Source organism: Colobus angolensis, unplaced genomic scaffold, assembly GCF_000951035.1.
Source record: "Colobus angolensis palliatus isolate OR3802 unplaced genomic scaffold, Cang.pa_1.0 Scaffold59, whole genome shotgun sequence".
NCBI classification, from domain to species: Eukaryota; Metazoa; Chordata; class Mammalia; order Primates; family Cercopithecidae; genus Colobus; species Colobus angolensis.
In genome coordinates this window covers 8,472,902-8,494,028 of record NW_012119487.1, presented here as the reverse complement: position 1 = coordinate 8,494,028, position 21,127 = coordinate 8,472,902, and the positions used below count along the sequence as shown (strand labels likewise).

Below are 21,127 nucleotides of genomic sequence, written 5' to 3'. Positions count from 1 at the left end.
CATGGTCTCTTCCATCACCCATGAGGCACAGTTGGTGTCTGGGGAAGGGGTGGGACTCAGCTTCCTTGCCGCTGCTTGTCCCTGTGTGGAAGCGTTTTCCTATGTTCATGTGTGACACGTTGGGGCGCTCTTCCCAATCACTCTTGCCACCCTTCCCTGAGGCCCCAGAGAATATGTTTCATGACCATCAAAGCTTCCCCATCTCTGCTAGGAACAATGGATCACAGTGGACCAGTGTCACTTTCATGTAACGTGGGGCAATTGCTTAAAAGACTTCCGGGCCTTTTCTTTTTTGTTCTGACAATCGCAAAAGCTGCTGGTTGTAATTGGAACAGTAATTGGAACGGGGCCTCCGCCATTTTCTTTTTCCCATTCTGCTCTGAAGGAAAGACAGGGTGGATTTTTTAAAGCACACCCAGCCTCTACCCCTTCTATCTGCTGCACGTGCTGAGGCCTACAGTTTAGTTCTTTCCATGCGCTCCTTCCTTCAGGGGAGGGTGGATGACTGTGGTCTCCAGCCGTCTCTGCCTGGTCTGGGCAGAGTTGGAAGCCCCATCCGCATGACCCCCCAGGCCCCTAAGCATACCAGTGTTTCCCTTACCTTGTCATTCCCACTGGAAGTTTCTTTTTGGCTTAAGTTTTGAATCACTTTGTTTCTCTGTTCTTGTTTTTCCTTTGTGCTGCTTAAAAGGAATTTTACTTTATTTTAAATAGCAAAAGATAGCAGGAGACACTGGGGATCCTCATCCTACTCGCTCAGATATTTCGGGAGCCAGAGGAACAACAACAGGTACCCAAAATGATGAACTGAGCATATACATAGCTGACACTCAGGATCTGATTCTACGAGACAAAGTAATTTACAAAATCACTCGCCCTTCCCTTCCCAGGGTGCCTGCCTTGCCTGTGTAAATCCACCCCGTTGTCCAGGCGCCTCCTCCACACAGCTCCTGCCAGCCTCACACATCCCCGACACTTCTAAATTCCCTCAGTCTGAGAGCGTCTGCTTCACGATTCAGGTTTTTAAATACCTGAGTGTTTTTTGTGTTGCACTGTATTGTTAGCCAATTCTTTCTCCTGTGTTAACTTCTCTTCAGCTGGATACATTTCTTGAGTCCAGAGATTGTGGTTCATCGGTATCACATGTTAGTGTTGGGGATGTCGAAAGTCCTTAAGAGTTTTGAGCTGGCAATTGCCACATGACTGTGGAATAAGTATGTTTCAATGTTTTCACGGCATCTCTACTCTTCCTTTGGGATGCTTCCCAGTGGTGGGTTGGCAGGCACCATATCCCTGGTTAACTCTGTACTCTTTCCCCAAGTTCCCCCAGCAGTAGGGTCAGTAAAGGGCCCTCGTCTCTTCCCAGCCCTGTGTCCTTCCTCAGGCATGAGCAAAGGGAAGGGAGGGCAGGGCAGGCCTTGGCTTCTGTTTCTCACTTTGTAGCAGGATCTGTAAAGGTGGGGGGTGGAGGAGAGCTAGGCTGGGTGCCTGTAGATGTTGCTTCTCCACAGCCCTGGCTCCTGGTGTCCAATGGAGCAGGCGGGTCGGCCACGCATGCCAGTCCTGTGACCAATCATGTTATAGGTCCACACCTTAGTTTATGTTACCAGTCAGGTCTTTTCCAGGGCAAATGTACTCTGATTCTTTAAGAACAAAGCCATGATTTCTGTGATCTGGTTTGGGTTTTTAGCTGGAAGCTTTCTAAGTTTTAAATACCCAAGTCCATTAGGAAGTCCTTAAAGAAGAAATAATTTATCAAAAATTAAAAAGATGTGGAGTTAGATAGGATGGTAATTTCAGCCCTCCCAACCCACTGGCTAGAGGCTCAGAGATCATACAAGATAGTGTTAACTTAAAAAAAAGGTCATACAATGTGTACATTGGGAAAGGAGACTTTATTTCTTACAAAGGGTTCCAGCCTGCAAGGTGGCCATCCCACAGGCTGGGAAGTATAGCCAGGCACTTTGAGGGAAGGAGAGGTAAGATAAAAATTTAAGTTGAATGGGTTGATCAAACATACATATTTAACAGGTTATAGGAGGAGCTGTGACTGTTCACGAAGGAGGTCCTCACACATGCCTAATGAGCTAAGATGCATGTAACACACGACTCATATTCACCTTGGGGTGGAGACTTATCCTTTAAGCATATTACAGTTAGGCCTTGCCTGTCAAAAGGTCTTTTCGGGACACAGAAGCACTCAAGTGGGGACCCTCTGTAAACTGGCTAGACCCAGTTCATGGTTAGTGGTCTTCTTATCTGGAGAAATTTACTGAAATCAGTCTTGTCCAATCAAAGCTGTGGTTATGGCTGATGGAACAGAGGCTCATTTAGTCAGCATTTGCGAGCGGAATGAGTTGTAATTGTTCTAACATTGCTCATCTCAAGGCCAGTGCTTGCTGAGCTGCTAGAGAAAAAAACCTCGTGGCCATGAGAACACAGTTTATTCTGAAGGTGCGGGACTTAACCGTTGCCTGGCAGGGCTTTAGGTTCTATGTATAATTTGGTATCTTATGGCCACCAAGCCGTAAGATCTGTTAGTCTTAAGATCTCGATTTTAACATTAATGCTGGTCAGTTGTGTCTGAACTACAAAAGAGAGGGGGTGCAATGAGGGGTGTCTCACCTCCCATCCTGTCATGGCTGGGAACTCAGTTTTTAAGGTTTTTCTGGGGTCCCCTTATCCAAGAGGGGGTCTGTTAAGTCAATGGAGGGGCTTAGGATTTTATTTTTAGGGTACACTAGTGAAGGAAACAATTCTGTAAACAGCAATGAGGGTGTTACCATCACTCTGTGTTTTACTTGTCATCACATTACTGGAAGCCGCATTCGATAGCTTGTCCTTGTGACTGCTTTCCAAAGAAGACATGAGCAGGAATGTTTCTGGTGTGATCAGTATGCAAATGCCACATTTCAGGTCTCACTTCTTTACCTTCGTTCTATGTCCTTAGAAGACACTTTCTACCAGGACTTTTCTGGATGTCAAGGCTACTCTGAAGCCCCTGGGTACCGCTCAGCTCTGTGGCTGACGCTTGAGCAGACCTGCCTGCCCCAGCCCAGCCCACAGCAGCCCCTCCCTCTCCAGCCCAGCTCCTACCCAGCAGGAGGGGGTGCAGGGCAGACAGGGGCACCAATGCCTCTTTACTCAGTTGCTGAGATCCACCTACCAGGAACTGGCAGCAGCGTGGCAGTGACAGAGGCCCCTGGAGGAACAGTCTGGGAGGAACCGCTGCAGACATACCTGGGCCCTGGTAAGACCTGGCAGCTAGGGTGGCCACGTTGAGTATAGGGTCTGGGTAGGGAGGAAACAGGAAAGGGAGGTGCTGGGACCAGTCAGAGGAGGTTGGGTTGGAGCTGGGAAAGACACAGATGCAGGGGTATGTGCCTGTTACTGAGGGCCTGCTAGTTTTCAGCCACTATACTGGTGCTTTGCATATATCTGAAGGAGATTGCTGTCTTCCAGCCTGGTCCATCTCTCCACTGGGTACAGCAGGGCAAATGGAGCCATACCTGCCATCCAAATGATTACACAGTTTCTAGGAGAGAGATTACAGGATGGAGAAATAGAGGCCAAGTTCTCTTTCTCCAATCATCCTGCACCCAAAAGCTTACTATCAGGGTCTCCAGCAGAAACCCATGTGTCTGTCTTGGTCCTGAGTTTTTTCAGGCTCATCAGACCTTCGACAACAAGGGCTAAGTATGGGTGAGCAATGCTGAGTGATGCCAGGGAGATGCTGGAAGTCACCTAGAATGATTAGATCTTAGACCTTCCAGGATTAGGTCGTGTCCAAGATGAAGGCTCAGATGGAGAGGAAGGTGGTGGAGGATCCCTGTGACCTCGCTTGATGTTGCTCTGATTTGCAAGATTCCTGGAGAGTGGCTGTGGAAGTAGAGGATGAGTTGAATAGCATGTCCTGGGGTGGCTGGTATTGAGCTGAGCCATGTGAGCGTTCTTTGTATTTGCTGTGATTGGCTTGGGCTTATGGACTTGGAGCTTCTGCTGCAGTTAAGAAAGCTGATTGTGTCCCAGTTACTCTTCTTCAGGATAGATGGGAAAAGCACAACTTCCCATTGCTATTTCCATTTCTGTTTGTGACTCAGGAGAGAACACAGTGTCTCAAGAAACCTCCCAGCCTCCTGATGGCCAAGAGGTCATTTCCAAACCACAGGTGAGAGCACATCGCATAAAAGATACCACTGCCCACTCAGACGCTTCTGGTTTTTACCAGTTGCCCTGGTTTCTTGGCCACATGCAAGCTCCTCCTCAGCGTTGCAGCAGCTTTCTCTTCCACATCTTGCCATGCCTCTTCCTATACCAACTCCTGGGAGCTGGGCGGGAGGCTGTGTTCTTGTTTACACTCAACCCCACCAACCTGTGTCCACGGGGTGAGAGGGAGCAACTGAGCTGGTTTGTTTTGGCCTCTCAGATCTCTGTTACCTCTGACATCTTCTCAGTGCTGCACAAAGTGCTTGCCATACCCTGTCCTGCCATGGAAGACTGTTGATATTTCCTTGTTTTAATTTTTACCTGGCTTTATTTCAAAGAAAGATCTGTGGTAGCTGTGACAGTGCCTGCCTCTGTCTTTTCTCCTCAGTTAGGCTCTAAGGTCCTGGAGGTGACCATGTCTGATGAATCATTCTCTCTAGCTCTGATTGAACACACCCCTGCCCTCAGCAATGGGCAGCGTTGGTCCCAAACCTAAGGTGTTCTTCAGCTTCTCCTGGTTGGAGGGTTACATCCTATAACTTTTAAAAGTAGAAAAACAGGGGTACAGGTCTTAACAAACTTCTATGGTTTTCTGTTTTTTTTTTTTTTTCCTGACTGAAAAGTAGTACATTATTGTTATAGAAAAATCTAAAAGTGAAGTATCATATAAAGAATCAAATATCACTCAATCCAACAGTCAAAGTGTTTTTCTTTTCTTACACTATTTTTCTGTATATGCATATGTATACACACATATATGTATGTCTGTATATATATATATATATATATTTAGGATAGTTAACTCTTCTTGTTGAATTGATCCCTTCACCATTATGTAATGGCCTTCTTTGTCTCTTTTGATCTTTGTTGGTTTAAAGTCTGTTTTATCAGAGACTAGGATTGCAAACCCTGCCTTTTTTTGTTTTCCATTTGCTTGGTAGATCTTCCTCCATCCCTTTATTTTGAGCCTATGTGTGTCTCTGCATGTGAGACGGGTCTCCTGAATACAGCAAACTGATGGGTCTTGACTCTTTATCCAATTTGCCAGTCTGTGTCTTTTAATTGGACTATTTAGCCCTTTTACATTTAAGGTTAATATTGTTATGTGTGAACTTGATCCTGTCATTATGATGTTAGCTGGTTATTTTGCTTGTTAGTTGATGCAGTTTCTTCCTAGCATCGATGGTCTTTACATTTTGGCATGTTTTTGCAATGGCTGGTACATTCCAACATGGAATGGTTGTTCCTTTTCATGTTTAGTGCTTCCTTCAGGAGCTCTTGTAGGGCAGGCCTGGTGGTGACAAAATCTCTAAGCATTTGCTTGTCTGTAAAGGATTTTATTTCTCCTTCTCTTATGAAACTTAGTTTGGCTGGATATGAAATTCTGGGTTGAAAATTCTTTTCTTTAAGAATGTTGAATATTGGCCCCCACTCTCTTCTGGCTTGGAGAGTTTGTCCCGAGAGATCTGCTGTTAGTCTGATGGGCTTCCCTTTGTGGGTAACCCGACCTTTATCTCTGGCTGCCCTTAACATTTTTTCCTTCATTTCAGCTTTGGTGAATCTGACAATTATGTGTCTTGGAGTTGCTCTTCTCGAGGAGTATCTTTGTGGCGTTCTCTGTATTTCCTGAGTTTGAATGTTGGCCTACCTTGCTAGGTTGGGGAATTTCTCCTGGATGATATCCTGCAGAGTGTTTTTCAGCTTGGTTGCATTCTCCCCGTCACTTTCAGGTACACCTATCAGATGTAGATTTGATCTTTTCACATAATCCCATATTTCTTGGAGGCTTTGTTCATTTCTTTTTACTCTTTTTTCTCTAAACTTCTCTTCTTGCTTCATTTCATTCATTTGATCTTCAATCACTGATATTCTTTCTTCCAGTTGATCAAGTTGGTTACTGAAGCTTGTGCATTTGTCACGTAGTTCTCATATCATGGTTTTCATCTCTATCAGGTCGTTTATGGACTTCTCTGCATTGGTTATCCTAGTTATCCATTCGTCAAATCTTTTTTCAAGGTTTTTAGTTTCTTTGCACTGGGTTTATAGTTCCTCCTGTAGCTCTGAGAAGTTTGACTGACTGAAGCCTTCTTCTCTCAACTTGTCAAAGTCATTCTCCGTCCAGCTTTGTTCCATTGCTGGCAAGGAGCTATGCTCCTTTGGAGGGGGTGAGGCACTCTGATTTTTTGAATTTTCAGCTTTTCTGCACTGCTTTTTCCCTATCTTTGTGGTTTTATCTACCTTTGGTCTTTGATGATGGTGACGTACAGATGGGGTTTTGGTGTGGACGTCCTTTCTGTTTGTTAGTTTTCCTTCTAACAGTCAGGACCCTCAGCTGCAGGTCTGTTGGAGTTTGCTTGAAGTCCACTCCAGACCCTGTTTGCCTGGGTATCAGCAGCGGAGGCTCAGTTGGAAATGCAGAAATCACCCATCTTCTGTGTTGCTCACGTTGGGAGCTGGAGGCTGCAGCTGTTCCTATTCGGCCATCTTGGTGCCCCCCATAAATATAATTTTTAATATTGGCATGGCAAAATTAATTTTATGAAAGTAGTGCTATTCATTCATTTATTCAAAATATTCACTGAGTTCCTACAATGTGCCAGGCCCTGTCACAGGGGCTGGGGAGGCATCAGCACGTCAGCCCAAGCCTTCCCTCAGGCACTCAAGTCTAGTGGAAGTGACTAAACATAGACAAGTATACGTGCCAGGCATCTCACTTCAGAGGAGTGGCCAAGGAAGGTGTCACTGAGGAGGCCTTCAAGTGGAGATGAGGATGGAGCATGGAAATGAGCCAGGTGAATATCTAGCGGAAAGGCGTTCGAGGCAGAGAAACAGCAGGACTGGAGGCCCTGCAGTGGCTCCCTTGGTGTAGTTAAGGGAGATCAAGGGAGCCACTGTGCCCTGAGAGTGGGGAGCAGTAGGGAGGAGAGCTGAGAAACAAGGCTGGAGGGCAGCAGAGGCAAGCTTACGGGGCCTCCATGACCACAGTAAGGAGCTCGCATTCTGGTAGATTATTCCCGTGTTGTCGTTAATCATTATGAGTGTTGTATCCTTTCCCCTCCCTCCCTCCATTCCTCCTTCCTTTTCTCACTCATATATATCACACAGTGCTGGGCATCCTAGTATATAAGCCCTTGTCTATGTCTTGAATCATTCACTTAGGAGGAATTCCTAGAAGGAAAGCCAGACAGCCTACCTTTATTTAGCCTTTGCTGTGCCATTTACGAGCTGGGTGACCCGAGACAGGTTGCTTCACCTTCCTGTGCCTTAGTTTTCTCATATATAAAATGAGATAATAGCACCTAGCTCACAGGACTATTGTAAGGATTAAATGCATCACTACATATAAAGCCCTTAGAACAGTGCCAGGCACAAAGTCAACACTATATGCATTTGAATAAAAAATAAAGTTTTTTTCTTTATTTTGCCAAAGTATTTCCTAAGGTTTGTATCAATTGTGTTTTATTGAGAGTAAAAAATGTAAATATTACAGAAAAGGGCAATATGTCATATGACTTCACCTATGTGGGACACATGGAATAGGCAAACTCAGAGACAGAAGTGGAATGGCAGTGACCAGGGCCTGGGGGAGGGGCAAATGGGGAGTTATGGAATGGGGATGATGAAAAACTTCCGGAGACGGCTAGTGGTGATGGTTGTACGACACTGTGTGTATACTTACTGCCACTGAATTGCACATTTAAAAATAGTTAAAATGGCAAAATTTATTTTGTGTCTATCTTACCACAATACAAAAAAAGTTAATGTAAAGGGATGTGGGTGTATTTTACCCCCCTCTGGTGCATATGTTCACAGTTGATCTTGAGCAAGTCTGTTAGGAAATGAGCTCTAAGACAAGTTATGTTTGGTGGTTGCTACATTCTCTGTTTTCTTTGGGGGTGCTTGTGGGCCTCTGTGGGGTGTTTTCTGGCCCTCTTCATCTCCAGCAGTAGCAGTCCATAACCTCTGCTCCAGGCCTTGGCATAGTTCTGAAAACTGTATGTTTCTGGAGAGGTGGCACCACAGACGAAGGTCGGTAAGATTAGGGATAACATGGGCTCGGGCTCTGACTTTATCCTGCGACCTTCAGCAAGTCATTTTTCATGGCTAAGCCTTCCTTTCTCTTCAGTACAATATGATTCTGAGAGACAATCCTACTGCTTCTGAGCAGGTCAGGTGAGGGAGTACATGCAAATGTGTTTGGTAACCTGTCAAGTGCCATGCAAATGTGGGTTCTTTCTTTAATTCCAGACACCACTGGCTGCCAGAGCACCAAGTATTTCTGAGAGTTCCACCAATTCAGCCAAGGAGGATGAGGAGGAGTCCTCTGATGAGGCTGATAAAAACTCTCCCCAAAATACTGCCCGGAGAGGCAAGCTCGGAGATGGGAAGGAGCATACAAAGGTGGAGAGACTTGTTCTTCTCTCCCCGGCTTTCCTCCCCCTGCCATTCCCTTCCTTAAGGGTGGTGCAGACTTGGAAGTCTGGGCTCTGACTGTCACATGGGGGCGGGTTAACCTCATAGTCAGGGGGAGAAGCAAACCTGCAGGTCATAAAATGTCCTCTTCCCCTTCCAGAGCTCAGGGTTTGGCTGGTTCAGCTGGTTTCGATCGAAGCCCACCAAGAACGCATCTCCCTCTGGAGAGGAGGACTCCTCGGACAGCCCTGACTCTGAGGTAGGCTCTGTGGAAGGGAGAGGATGCCTCTCTCTGTGGGTCTTTCAGAGGGAGCTGTCTTAGCACCTAGGAGCTCCCAGAGCTGGCACCTGACTCTACCCCAGGCCACACGAGACAGAGGTTTTGTGACAGAAGATGGTGGGAAATGAATTGGTCCTGTGGGGGCAAGGCAGATTATAAAAGCTTTAAAAAGTTGGGATGGAGAAATGTAACTTTAGAGGGTCAGCAGTAGGGAGCTAGTGTGGATTACCGAGCAGAAGAGTGGGATGAGGAGAGGGGGTTTTGGGAAGTACCCAGCAGCAGTTTGCGGCAAGGCCGCCATCCTGAGTGTGGGAACGCAAGTGGGTGGGCATGAATTTGTTAACCACCAATGTCGCCAATGCTGCCTTTCTTTCTCCACAAAGTGGGAGACCCCCAGAGCATCTTCTCCCCACCAGGCTGGCCTGGGCCTCTCACTGACACCTTCCCCTGAGTCCCCTCCTCTGCCAGCTCTTAGCGCCTTCTCCATGGGCACAGGTACCGCTACCTCGCGTCCTCTGGGCTATGGGTGGTCCCCTCAGCGCTCCCAAGGGTGGGGGTGCCCTCTGGGAGTGGGACCCCCAGTCCTGAGCAGAGGAAACAGCTCTGACTCATTGCTTTCCAGGTGGGGGTGAAGGCCGAGGATCCACATCCAGTGGGGGAGCAGCTGCGGGCGCTGGGGTTGGAGGCTTGTCTGGACCTGAGGTGAGTAGCCCCTGGGCTGGAGCCTCGGACCCCAGCAGATGCCTGTGTGTGAGGACTGAGCCTTCAGTGTGGACGGTGCTGACTCCTGGGGAACATGAGGAATGCTTCTCTGCTGTGTTAGTTTGCTCAGGTCATCATAGCAAAGTACCACAGAATGGAGGCTCAGACCACAGAAACCTAATTTCTCACGGTTCCGCAGGCTGAAAGCTGAGGTCTAGGTTTCAGCAGGGTTGTGTCTTTTGAGACCTCTTTCCTTGGCTTGTGCCTGGCCATCTTCTTTCTATGTCTTCACACGGCCTTTCTTCTGAGCATGTCTGTGTTCAGATTTCTTCCTCTTATAGGGACATCAGTCATACTGGATTGGGCTGCCAATATGACCTCCATTTATGTTAATTGCCTCTTTAAAGACCCCATCTCCAAATGTTGTATTTTCATGTTTCTCCAAACATATGTTTACTGAGGTACTGGGGGCTAGGGCTTCAACACGTGATTTTTTTTTCTGGGAACACATTTCAACCTATAACAGCTTCCTCAGGGGAAGCCTGGGGAATTGCCTTTTCACCTGTCCCAGGAAGAGGCAGAGTTCAATGGAGACCTTGTCCAGGGCTATGATAAATTCTTGATGAGTTGTCCACATTAGTGTGGATTTCATATCTATTGCTAGGAAAACATTTTTATTTCTTTAAGCCTGGTTAGATAACACTTGTATAATTTTAGGCCTTTTGAAGGTTATATTACTTTTTATGATGGTATCAGTATAATTTATGGAGGCTTTTTCTTTTTGTCAATATTGCCACTCCAGACCCAGGGGTTGGATGTGTCCACTTGAACCATGTTTGCTTGCTTGAGATTCCCTGAGTTCTATTAAGAAATCCTTCTGATACGGTTCTCTTTTAAAACATTTCAGTAGCTTTTGGGGCCCAAGTGGTTTTTGGTTACCTAGAGCAATTATATAGTGGTGAATTCTGACATTTTATTGCACCCATCACTCAAGCAGTGTTGGCATGGATGTGGGTTGTACCTAGTGTGTAGTTTTTTTAATCCCTGACCCTCCTCCCACCCTTCCCCTTCTGAGTCTCTGAAGTCCATTATGTCACTCTGTATGTCTTCACGTACTCGTAGCTCCCCACTTAAAAGTGAGAACATGTGGTTCCTGGTTTTCCACTCCTGTGTACTTCACTTAGAATAATGGCCTCCGGTTCCATCCAAGTTACTGTGAAAGACGTTATTTTGTTCATTTTAATGACCGAGTGTATTCCATCGTGTATGTGTACCACATTTTCTTTACGTGCTCATTAGTCGATGGGTACTTAGGTTGGTTCCACATTTTGTAATTGTGAATTGTGCTCCTATAAACATACTTGTGCAAGTGTATTTTTCAAATAATGATTTCTTTTCATTTGGGCCAATACCCGGTAGTGGGATTGCTAGATCGAATGGTAGTTCTACTTTTAGCTCTTTAAGGAATCTTCATACTGTTTTTCACAGAGGTTGAACTAATTTACATTCCCACCAGCAGTGTAGAAGTGTTCCCTTTTCCCCACATCCGTGCCAACATCTATTATTTTTTCACATTTTAGTTATGGTCATTTTTGCAGGAGTGAGATGGTATCTCATTGTGGCTTTAATTTGCATTTCCCTGAAGATTATTGATGTTGAACATTTTTTTCATTTGTTTATTGGCCATTTCTTCTTTTGAGAAATTTCTGTTTATGTCCTTTGGAGAGTCGATAAGGAACTCAGAGAAATCACTGAGAAAAGTACCAAATAATCCTGATGTGCTTCTTGAAAGCCTCAACATTCTGGAATCTGGGAGGCGGGCACTGATGGGATTTTCCGTGCTTTTCTATCACAGAGTGTTTCCTTTGAGCTCTGTTCCAACCCTGGTGTTCTGCTTCCTCCACCTGCCTTAAAAGGGGCTGTTCCTCTTTACAACCCATCTCAGGTCCCTCAGGTAAGGAAACCCTCATGGGGAGGGGCTGGCCAGGAGCACAGGTTTTGGATTAAGAAGACCTAGGTTCATCATCCCAGTTTGCCATTTACGATATGTGAATTCTTGAGCAATTGGAAAGTCTTGAGACTGTCCAAGTCTCAGTTTCTGCATCTGTAAAATGGGGTCAGTAGTAGCTAGCTCACAGATATGTATATGAAGGGCCTGGAACCCAGAAAATGGTCAATAAATGTAGTTACTCTTAATATCGTATTTAAATTTTAATAGCTCTTGAGATGTGGGAGACACAGTCGGTGTTGGCATCAGTAGTGTGGGTGCACTGTCAGTCTATCCTGGGGATAAAGGGATCATTGGAAACTTTGAGAGAAGCTAAGTTCCCTGTTCCTCAGCAAACTGGGTAGACTTAGCTCTGCTAATGTCTCATTTGGCCTCCTCTCTTTATAAAATCCAATTTCTTTTCACCAGAGTTAGGTGACGGTGTTGGGTGGAGGTAGATAATTAGAACACAACCTTGGGAAATGTTCTACACAGAGGCTCAGGGTGCCCTAGCTCCATCTATCCAATCAATCCCGGGCAGAGTCATGTTTGGGGCTGTACTCAGTGTAATATTTGTTGTTCTTTTCCAGCTGCCCATGGCCACTAGCCTGAATCGGCCAAATCGCCTAGCTCAGCGTCGCTATCCCACTCAGCCATGCTGAGAATAAACACGCGTCCCACGTTCATCTCTGCAACTTTGCTTGCTCTCCTTTTCTCAATCTCCCAGTCCCTCTCTACCATACTGGGACCCTCAAGAGGTTTGTGTCAGCCCAATGCCTCCACCAGGCACTTAGAAGGCAAGAGGACAAGATCTCTCAAGACACAGCACAATTCAGTCTCTTAAGATTAGCTTCAGAATGCCGGAAATTATTTCATCAGGTGGAAGGTCTGGGTCTAATAGCAGACTGCACATGAGCAGAGTGACATGGTGGTGGCACTTATGGTGGTGGCTTGAGAGCCTTGGGGAAATTAGGGCCCTAACAGCTAGAATCAAAGATGGGACCACAGGGCCCTGTAGCAGGAAATGGGAAGCGGGGGAGGGGCAGGAGCTCAGAACAATATTCTAGACCAACTTGGACTTCTTCCTGTCTTAGTATAGACCAATACATAGCTCTACTTAGCAAAGTTTTTATACTGAAACTTGATTATTACTGCCCTTTATAATTTCCTCTTCAGTGATACTTCAGCAGTTTCCCTCTTGGTCCTAGTTTTGTGCACATTTTTTTTTTTTTTAATGTGGTTCAGATTAATTATATTTCTCTCACTTTCTTAGCTGGTCCTATTTTTTCACATTCTGGCATGTGGCTATCAAGTTAGATTGCTCTAGGCATCATATTGTCATGGTAACTACTGAACCTAATGATGCAGATGGATGGCACATCAGTATAATAAATGATGGAAAACGGTTCCTAAAAATTCATCCCTTTCATAAGAGGGGAAGAATGAGTGCCTAATATTGTTAATACCTCCCTTTCTACCTCAGGCCTTTGCAAATTGATGTTCGGAGGGTCACTGGAGTGAGAGGGAGGAGGGGGGCGTCTTGGAAATTTCCATTTCTCTTTTCAAACCCAAAATAGGAATGACTCTTGCTGTTCGTCAGATTTGCTGAAAATTGCTCCTCACAAAGAACATTTTTTTGTACATGTAATTGTAAATACAGGTTTAGTACGTTAATGTTCTATAGTTCTGATGTTGATAATAATTAAACCCAGATAATTTTATAGCAAATGCTTGTCTCTGGCTGATTTTTGCAGAGGAAGACAGTACATTGGTGGTCTCTTCCCTGAAGTCTTTCTAATAATGATTTTATTGTGTGATCAAGTGTGAATAGCTGGAAAGAGCCCTTTGTTAATGAAGAATCTAGGGACAGATCCTCTTAACTTCTAAGTCTACTTTAATGTTATTATTTTTCCAATTTAAAAAATATGAACAAAAAGCTCCTTTGATGCAAGTCAGTCACTTTACTAACTAAACTAAATATTGTGTATTTTGTTCCATAAAAAGTTGTTTTAACCTCTTAGATTAAATTAGAAAATGTATGCATAAATGTTTTGCACCTGGAGGGCCCTCAGTAAATGCTGTTCCCCTTTTTTCCTTAAAAGGCTGCTGCTCCTTCAATTTGGTATGCTGACATCCAGTGGTGGTGCTGTGGCATTAGTGTGTGAGTTTCACAGGAGCCATACTGCCTAGTCTTACATCCTGGCTCATCTGTAGCTCACCCTGTAACCTTGGGCAAGGTTACCTCACTGTCTTGTATTTCAGTTTTCTCATCTATAAAATTAAGATGATAATAATCATAGTACCTGCCTTATAGGGACATTGCAAAAATTAAATGAGTCAGGCCCTTAGAAATGGGCCTGGTATATGCTAAGTATGGTTGGCCCTTGAACAAACTGAGTTTGAACTGTGTGTGTCCACTTGTACTTGGATTTTATTCTGCCTCTGCCTGTCCAAGACAGTAAGACCAACCCCTTTTCTTCCTCCTCCTCAGCCTACTGAATGTGAAGACTATGAGGATGAAGACCTTTATGATGATCCACTTTCACTCAGTGGAGAGCCCATATATTTTCTCTTTCTTATGATTTTCTTAATCATGTTTTTTTCTCTAGCTTACTTGAAGAATACAGTATATAATACATATAACATATACAATATGTGTTAATACACTGTTTATGTTATCAGTAAGGCTTCCAGTCAACAGTGGGCTATCAGTAGTTGAGTTTTCGGGGAGTCAAAAAATCATATGTGGATTTTTGACTTTGCAGGGCTCAGTGCCCATCATATCCGCATTGTTCAAAGCTCAACTGTACTTTATTATGGTGTCTTTTATTATTAATTTGCAATCTAATAATATCTTGACTGTTTTTTGGGGCCTACCAGATCTGACTATAGATTTTTTTGTTCTTGATATCTGTATAGGACAGGGATGATGATTAAAACATACTTCTCAATATGTGTCATTGCCAAGTCAGTTTCTCTTCCTGCATCCCTTCTAACACCAACATTAGGCCATGAGGTTTTGTGCCCAAGGGAACAATGGTGTAGGGGAGGTCCTGTCCAAGAAATAAAGCACTTTAGGGAGGAGAGAGTGCAGACCAAAGAGGAAGGTGCAGACCTCGGATGCCTGTGTCCTCTCGTCCTCCTCCTGTTAAGAGAATTCATGGAATACCAGTGGCTACTGTCATGCTCAACAAAGCAAGCACTGAGTTTTGTTACCTCCCAGCCAAAGGAATACAGAGCAATGAATATACTTTGTGAAGAGGAAGAGTCAGGGTTTCTATGCACTAGAAAGGGAGGAGGTTCTTGGTGTTTATGGTAATTCATAATTTAAAGGTTTTACTCTGGCAAAGTCAGAATGTGTCTATTAGTCTGCGTATGCTTGGTTAAAACAAGCCCAGTTGCTCATTGGTTAGGTTAGGTCCAGTAAGGGTCTGAGGAGCTAGAGTCACTCTCAGTTCTTAGTTGCTCATCTGTGCTGTTTGGGTAGTGGTGGTGGTATTGCTAAAGGTCATGGTTATTTTATGACTTCAACTGGTTAAAATCTGTTTTGGTGAAACAAATGCAGCTGTCAGAAGAAAATATTGTTTTCTCCTTTTATAAGGTGGAGGCTTGGGAAATAGAGTAGGTTGTGACAGATGTACACTGCTGTGAAAGGGAGCACACTGGGCTAGTGGCCCTTTCCTCTAGCTCCCCTGGTAACCTTGGGAAGGGAGGCTGCAAGACTTGAGGAGAAGCCGGCTTTGGCTTGGCAACGTGTCCAGTGTGTCTGGGGAGCCATAGCAGCTTGGCTTTGGGGATCTGAGGCACAGCTCCGAGCTCCCTGAAGCCTGCTGTAGTGTAGACTCTAGCAGGGAATAATTGCATAATGACCCCAAAGGCCAGATGGGACAAGTAGTCTCCCAAAAGGCAAAAGGTCAGGAATGGGCCAGACAAGCCACCAGCAGTGAATAGGTCACACTGTGAAGGTCATAGCCCTCTTTTCCGTCACCGTGAGCTGTTTGGGGAGAAAGAATGAACAGAATTCTCTTTCTCTCTCAAAAAATGAATTATCAAAAGACACGGTATGAAAGGGAAGAGCCTAAGATATTGTTAATTGGCAAGTTTGTTTTTTCACCTGCTTCTCAACAGAGTCCAAGCTTGGAGGAAGAATAGCTCAGTCATACGAAATGAACCATAGTTTCCTTGAAAAGCTGAGTAGTGGTGGGCAAATTTATGATTCTGCCATATACACATAATTCAATATTTATATGAAAACATTTAAATGTAATGTTCTATAATTTGAAACTGAACAAACCACTAAATTCCATTTCAGGGTCTTTACCACATGTTACCATTCCAGCCCTCTATCTAATCCCCTCATGTGGCTATAGAGCTGTAAATGAGCCGCGAGTCCTCAGTCACCTGTGTGTCCTCTCTGTTCAGCCTTCTCCCAGGCTTCAGGTTGCTCAGGATCAAAGCCTCTGCCAGCTTTGTTTTCCCCTAGAAAGTCTCTTTCTTTTTGGTATCTTCCTCTGAGTAACCAAGAAGAGGAGCAAGAGACTGCATCCACTTCACTAAAATCAGAAGACTTTCTACCCAAGAGGGAATGTGCAAAACCCTCTTTCTGCTTGAAAAGAATAATAGGTGTGTAATTTGGGTCTCTCCTATCACGTGAGTTTCTCTCTCACTTTTTCCACCAGAGAGTGGAATGGAAGTGACTTTTCCCCTCTTCTATTTGCTGCCTTAAGCTGGAAATTGCATGAAGCATGATCTGCAAGCAACAGAATGTTAGGTACTTAACTGAGGTTGTCCCGAAATGTGGCCTCAACAACGGCCTGTTTTCATTTCATTAATTGGCCATACTTATACCAGGCATCATTCATTCAGGTCCTTTAGAAATGGTTTCTTAATGAGATTTAAAGTTATTCTGAATGAGGATTAACAGCATATGAAAATGTTTTCATTACAATCGTGCTAGGTAGAGAAATCTGCTTCCTATACTTTCTTCCTTTTTGTATATTCCTGTTTCCAGATAATCAGGGTCAACAGCAGTTTAACTCAAACTCAAATGACCTTTGCAAACTGCTTGTTATTTTACTGTGAGATGTTTTCCTGGCCCTTACCTATCTTAGAGAGAGCCAGTTAACCTACCCAATTTTTAAAGAATTCTCAACAGAGCGGGATTCCATGGCTTCCTTTGAGGTTTCAGCCCATGGTTCCTCAAACATTAGGAAGCTATTTCTGATACTTTCTACTCCAGTCACTCCTGTGACTCTTTAAGACTCTTAACTGGTCCTCAGCAGAGATGGAAAACAGCTGCTCACCACCACCTGTGCCTGGGAACTCGTTCATGTTTTGGAAGGTCATTGAATCATGCCTCAGTTTATGAAATGAAGTCTTACCAAATGGGGTTTTCTTCAGTAGAATTGGAGATTAAACCAGATAAATGCTAGGAGTCTTTTGGTAGCTCCAGTGTTCAGACATCCTGAATTTCAATAATAATAGAATAACATTTATTGAGTATTTTGTGTCAGACACTTGCATTCTATGTATGTATACTTTCTATGCAGTATATAGTTTTGTGATTTCAACATATATTAGGAATAAAAAAACTGAATAGAGAGGTCAGGTAACTTGTCCAAACATACACAGCTAGTAAGGATGGAGCTGGAATTAGAATCCAGGTAGTCTGATCTCAGAATCTGGGCTTTTAGCCACGTTGTCCCTGGACATGTGTACATTTGTTCACTGATTTATCAAATATTAATTGAATAGCATGTCAGGCATTGCTGTTTTCCTAACAAAAATGGTTCTGACACTTAAAATACTTACAGTCTAGTGGGAGAGACAGACATGTAAACACAGAAATTTCTGCATAATGTGAGAGCTGTTCTAAATATATGTACAAATAACTTCGTAGCTTCAATCCCTTAATAATATATGAATTTCACATATTTATATAATTTTGAGGGAAATATATAAAATATTCAAATTATATCATCCCTATAGGTTAAGATGAAGGTGAAGTTCACTGCTAGCTATGTAGAGTAGCATATCTGTTGGCCAAGTTTAAAGTGGCTTTTTTTTTTTTTTCTTGAGACAAAGTCTCACTCTGTTGCCCAGGTTGGAGTGCAGTGGCCGGATCTCAGCTCACTGCAAGCTCCGCCTCCTGGGTTTACGCCATTCTCCTGCCTCAGTCTCCTGAGTAGCTGGGACTACAGAGGCCCGTCCCCTCACCTGGCTAGTTTTTTGTATTTTTTAGTAGAGACGGGGTTTCACTGGGTTAGCCAGGATGGTCTCGATCTCCTGACCTCGTGATCCGCCCATCTCGGCCTCCCAAAGTGCTGGGATTACAGGCTTGAGCCACCGTGCCTGGCCTAAAGTGGCTTTAAGATGTGGTGGATGCAGACAAAGTCTGGATGTACAAGGGTAATAGTGTACTGTGATCACAAATACCACCATGATCTATGAAAGGAGGACGATCTGATTTAGACTTGTCAAATTGCCACTGCAGAAATTCTTCCTGCTTCTCCATGCTGTTGGTTTGGAGGCAGGAAAGGACTGTGAATGTTGCAATGGAACACATTTGAAGGCAAGTGCCCTGGTGAGGAGTGTATATGGTTTCATGTGTGTGCACGTGCGTGGGTGCCATCCATGAGGCTCCTTTCGGAATGTCTCTTTTCACCTAATCTCCACTCCTAGCCTCTTTAACTTCCCCTTCCTCACAATTACTCTTTATTCTCAAGAGAGGATTACCCAGAAGACAGCCTCTCCATAAAGCATCTTCCAAGTGGCTGATACTACGAAGACTCTGTGAAGTCCCACTTACCAGCACAGGATTGTGTCAATACATCCAGACTTTTGGCTAGCAAATTTTAGCTAATTTTATGTTTCCCCAAACTGGTTCTTAGAAATCCAAGACCTTGACTTTTAAAACTTGTCTCTGAGTTTTAAGGGCTCATTTTGGAATGTAAAAGATAATCACTGTTTTTCATTGTTTTAATGTTCTACGATCATGATTTGGGGTCATGCGAAAACCTCACTATCCTGGAGTGAAAATAATATGAGTTTTGTGCGTCAAGATTTCATTCCACTTCTCTATTTGGATAAATGCCCATGAATTAAGTAAGAACCAATGAGAGACTTACAGTCATGATTTCTTTATTTAATTTTTCAGCTGCTTCTCTTTGCAAACAACAACAAACCAACCCCAAGCCCACAGATGGCGTTAGTCATCCTAATAATACACATCAATTAAAACTGTGAGTCGGGATCCAGCCTCATTTGCTTTGAGCAACAGGTACATTCCTGACGAGTTGCAGATACATTGACATTTTCTAAATCAAATTAATTTTTAAAGGCACTGGAGTAGCTTGCAATTTAAAGGTAATTGATGTTAAACCCCTGAAATAAAGAGTTATTTATAAAGAAAACAATCGTTCCCGTTTTCTGATTTCGTAGATGCTGACTTTGTAGTCTTGGGGGAAGACATTGTAGTAAGAATGAGAAGACTTTCAGTTCCAGGCTCACATTTTCTGCTAGCTAGATGGTTGACTTTAAAAGTATGTCAATTGAATCTCTCAGTGCCCCCAGACATCTCAGCTAAAAACTTGGCACTTGCTCAATCAACAAACATTTATTTAGGACCTTCTGTGGGATACATAGGTGAGATCAAAGTCCTAGCCCTCAAAGGGCTCGCAGATGAATTAGGAAACTAATAAGCAATCCAGGGCAACCCAGGATAGTTGTTTCTCCAGGCGCCCTTGGTGTGTCATGTTGCCCCTACTCTGCCTACCACGGAAGGAGGTTGTCAGGAAGGCTTGGAAGGAGGGGGCTCTATCAGTGAAAAAACCATGGTCCAGAGAGGTTCATCAATTTTCCTAAATCCTCTTAAAGTTCTGGTTTCCAGGCTGATGGTCTTTTTCTTCGAATAGGAGAACATAATTTAAAATGTAAAGCTTTTTAATTATTACATTGAGGGCATATTTGTGGTTAATAAAAACATCAATACAATAACTGAGATTTTGTGCCAGGCATTTTATGTAAGAGGTTACATGTGTTTATTCATTAAATTCTCTTAATGGCCCTAGGAAGTAGATATTTGGAAGATGTTAAGGCACAGAGTTCAAATAACTCATCCAACGTGACACAGCTAATGATGGAACTGGGAGAGCATCGAGGCAGGTACTTTACATGTGTTGTCTTTAATCCTTAAAACAACTTAGAGAGGGGGTTTGATTAGCTCACTTTATAGATCAGGAAATGGAGGTGCAGAAAATGTAAGTAACTACCCCAGAACCACACATAGAAAGTGGAGGACCTGGTATTTGAACTTCTGCAGTCTGGCCTGTACCCTTATCTCTTGTTCACTTAATTTAAAGTGGGTGGACCTGTACTGCAATAGCAAGTAGGACCACTGACCTTTATTTCGAGTCTTGTGCTGTCTCAGCTAGGGTGATTCTGTGTGCCTTTCTTTCCCAAGTACAACTGAGGGCTATTATTTGTTGTCTCCAGTGTTTATGTGTATGCCTATTTTTTCCACTAGACTTATGACTTTCAGGGACTGGGATGATACTATAACTTACTTATTTTTGTATTTCTGGCACCTTGCACAGTACCCATGCCTAATAAGGGCTCAATATTCAAAACAGGACTGAGTGAATAATTTCCCACCATGAGAACTTCAGGAGAACTTGCAAAAAATGTCCACAAATTATATTTGGTCTAGAGATTATCATGTGAAGTCATTCTCTTGTTAGAGTTTGATCCTTTTCTGCATCTCTAGAAGCTGATACAGGTATTGGCGTATGGTAAGTGCTCAAACAAAATCTGTGAAGGGATGAGTGGCCTAGTAAGGGCGGGCAAAATGAAAGGATCATCACAGCTTCTAAGAAACTGTCCGTGAAAGAGATGATGGAGGTCTACGGAAGAGGGAGTCTAGTGCTTCGTCCCCAGGCCAGCGACATTTGTGGCAGCTGAGGGAAGGGAAGCGCCCTACTTGAGGTCAAGGCAAGTGATGTCCTGTATTTACAACTCCTCGTTTGACCCTCAGGGGCGCTTATTTCTGGCAAAAGCATTTCTTGGTTTTAAAAGGTAATTCAACCCTTTACAACCTGTGTAATTGCTATTGGAATGCTTTGCCCCGCTAGTGTCTTAATTAGGTCAAATTTTATACCAAGGGCTTTAAGTTAATGCTGTATTTGCAATTCTAAGGCCCCCTTCTCTTGGCACTGCCAGGAAGCACTCACATTTTTTTAGAGATGGAGACACCCTGATAAGGCCATATGGGCACTCTTCTAAGGGGGTAGGAAGGGAATAGGGGTCCAGGGGAACTAGGCCAAAGGAGATGTGTGTGCCAGGAGAATCATCTAAATGCTTTTAGAAAGAAAATTCAGTCTCGAAGTTATCCTGCTCCAAGTATTGCTTGGATAATTGCAGGATGCAAGGCTCTTTGCATTTGGTTAGATTATATAGTTCTGCTCTCTCTGTGTTAAAAAAAACCCAGCTTTTTATTATCTGCCTTTTATCAAGCAGACCATACCCCTAGAGTTACACCCTCC

The 21,127-nt window shown here is 43.8% G+C and overlaps 1 protein-coding gene across 1 annotated transcript in view; it reads left to right on the top strand.

The window, feature by feature from the left end:
- The window catches only part of SEC16B (SEC16 homolog B (S. cerevisiae)), a 46,027-nt gene extending 32,711 nt beyond the window's left edge, over nucleotides 1–13,316 (top strand). The window contains exons 19-27 of the mRNA XM_011962384.1: nucleotides 715–790; nucleotides 2,951–3,250; nucleotides 4,101–4,168; nucleotides 8,455–8,607; nucleotides 8,780–8,878; nucleotides 9,283–9,394; nucleotides 9,522–9,601; nucleotides 11,457–11,555; nucleotides 12,179–13,316. Coding sequence (XP_011817774.1) covers nucleotides 715–790; nucleotides 2,951–3,250; nucleotides 4,101–4,168; nucleotides 8,455–8,607; nucleotides 8,780–8,878; nucleotides 9,283–9,394; nucleotides 9,522–9,601; nucleotides 11,457–11,555; nucleotides 12,179–12,250 — 1,059 coding nt within the window. The 3' untranslated portion in view covers nucleotides 12,251–13,316. The remainder of the gene's footprint in view (nucleotides 1–714; nucleotides 791–2,950; nucleotides 3,251–4,100; nucleotides 4,169–8,454; nucleotides 8,608–8,779; nucleotides 8,879–9,282; nucleotides 9,395–9,521; nucleotides 9,602–11,456; nucleotides 11,556–12,178) is intronic.
- Nucleotides 13,317–21,127: the final 7,811 nt, after the last annotated feature.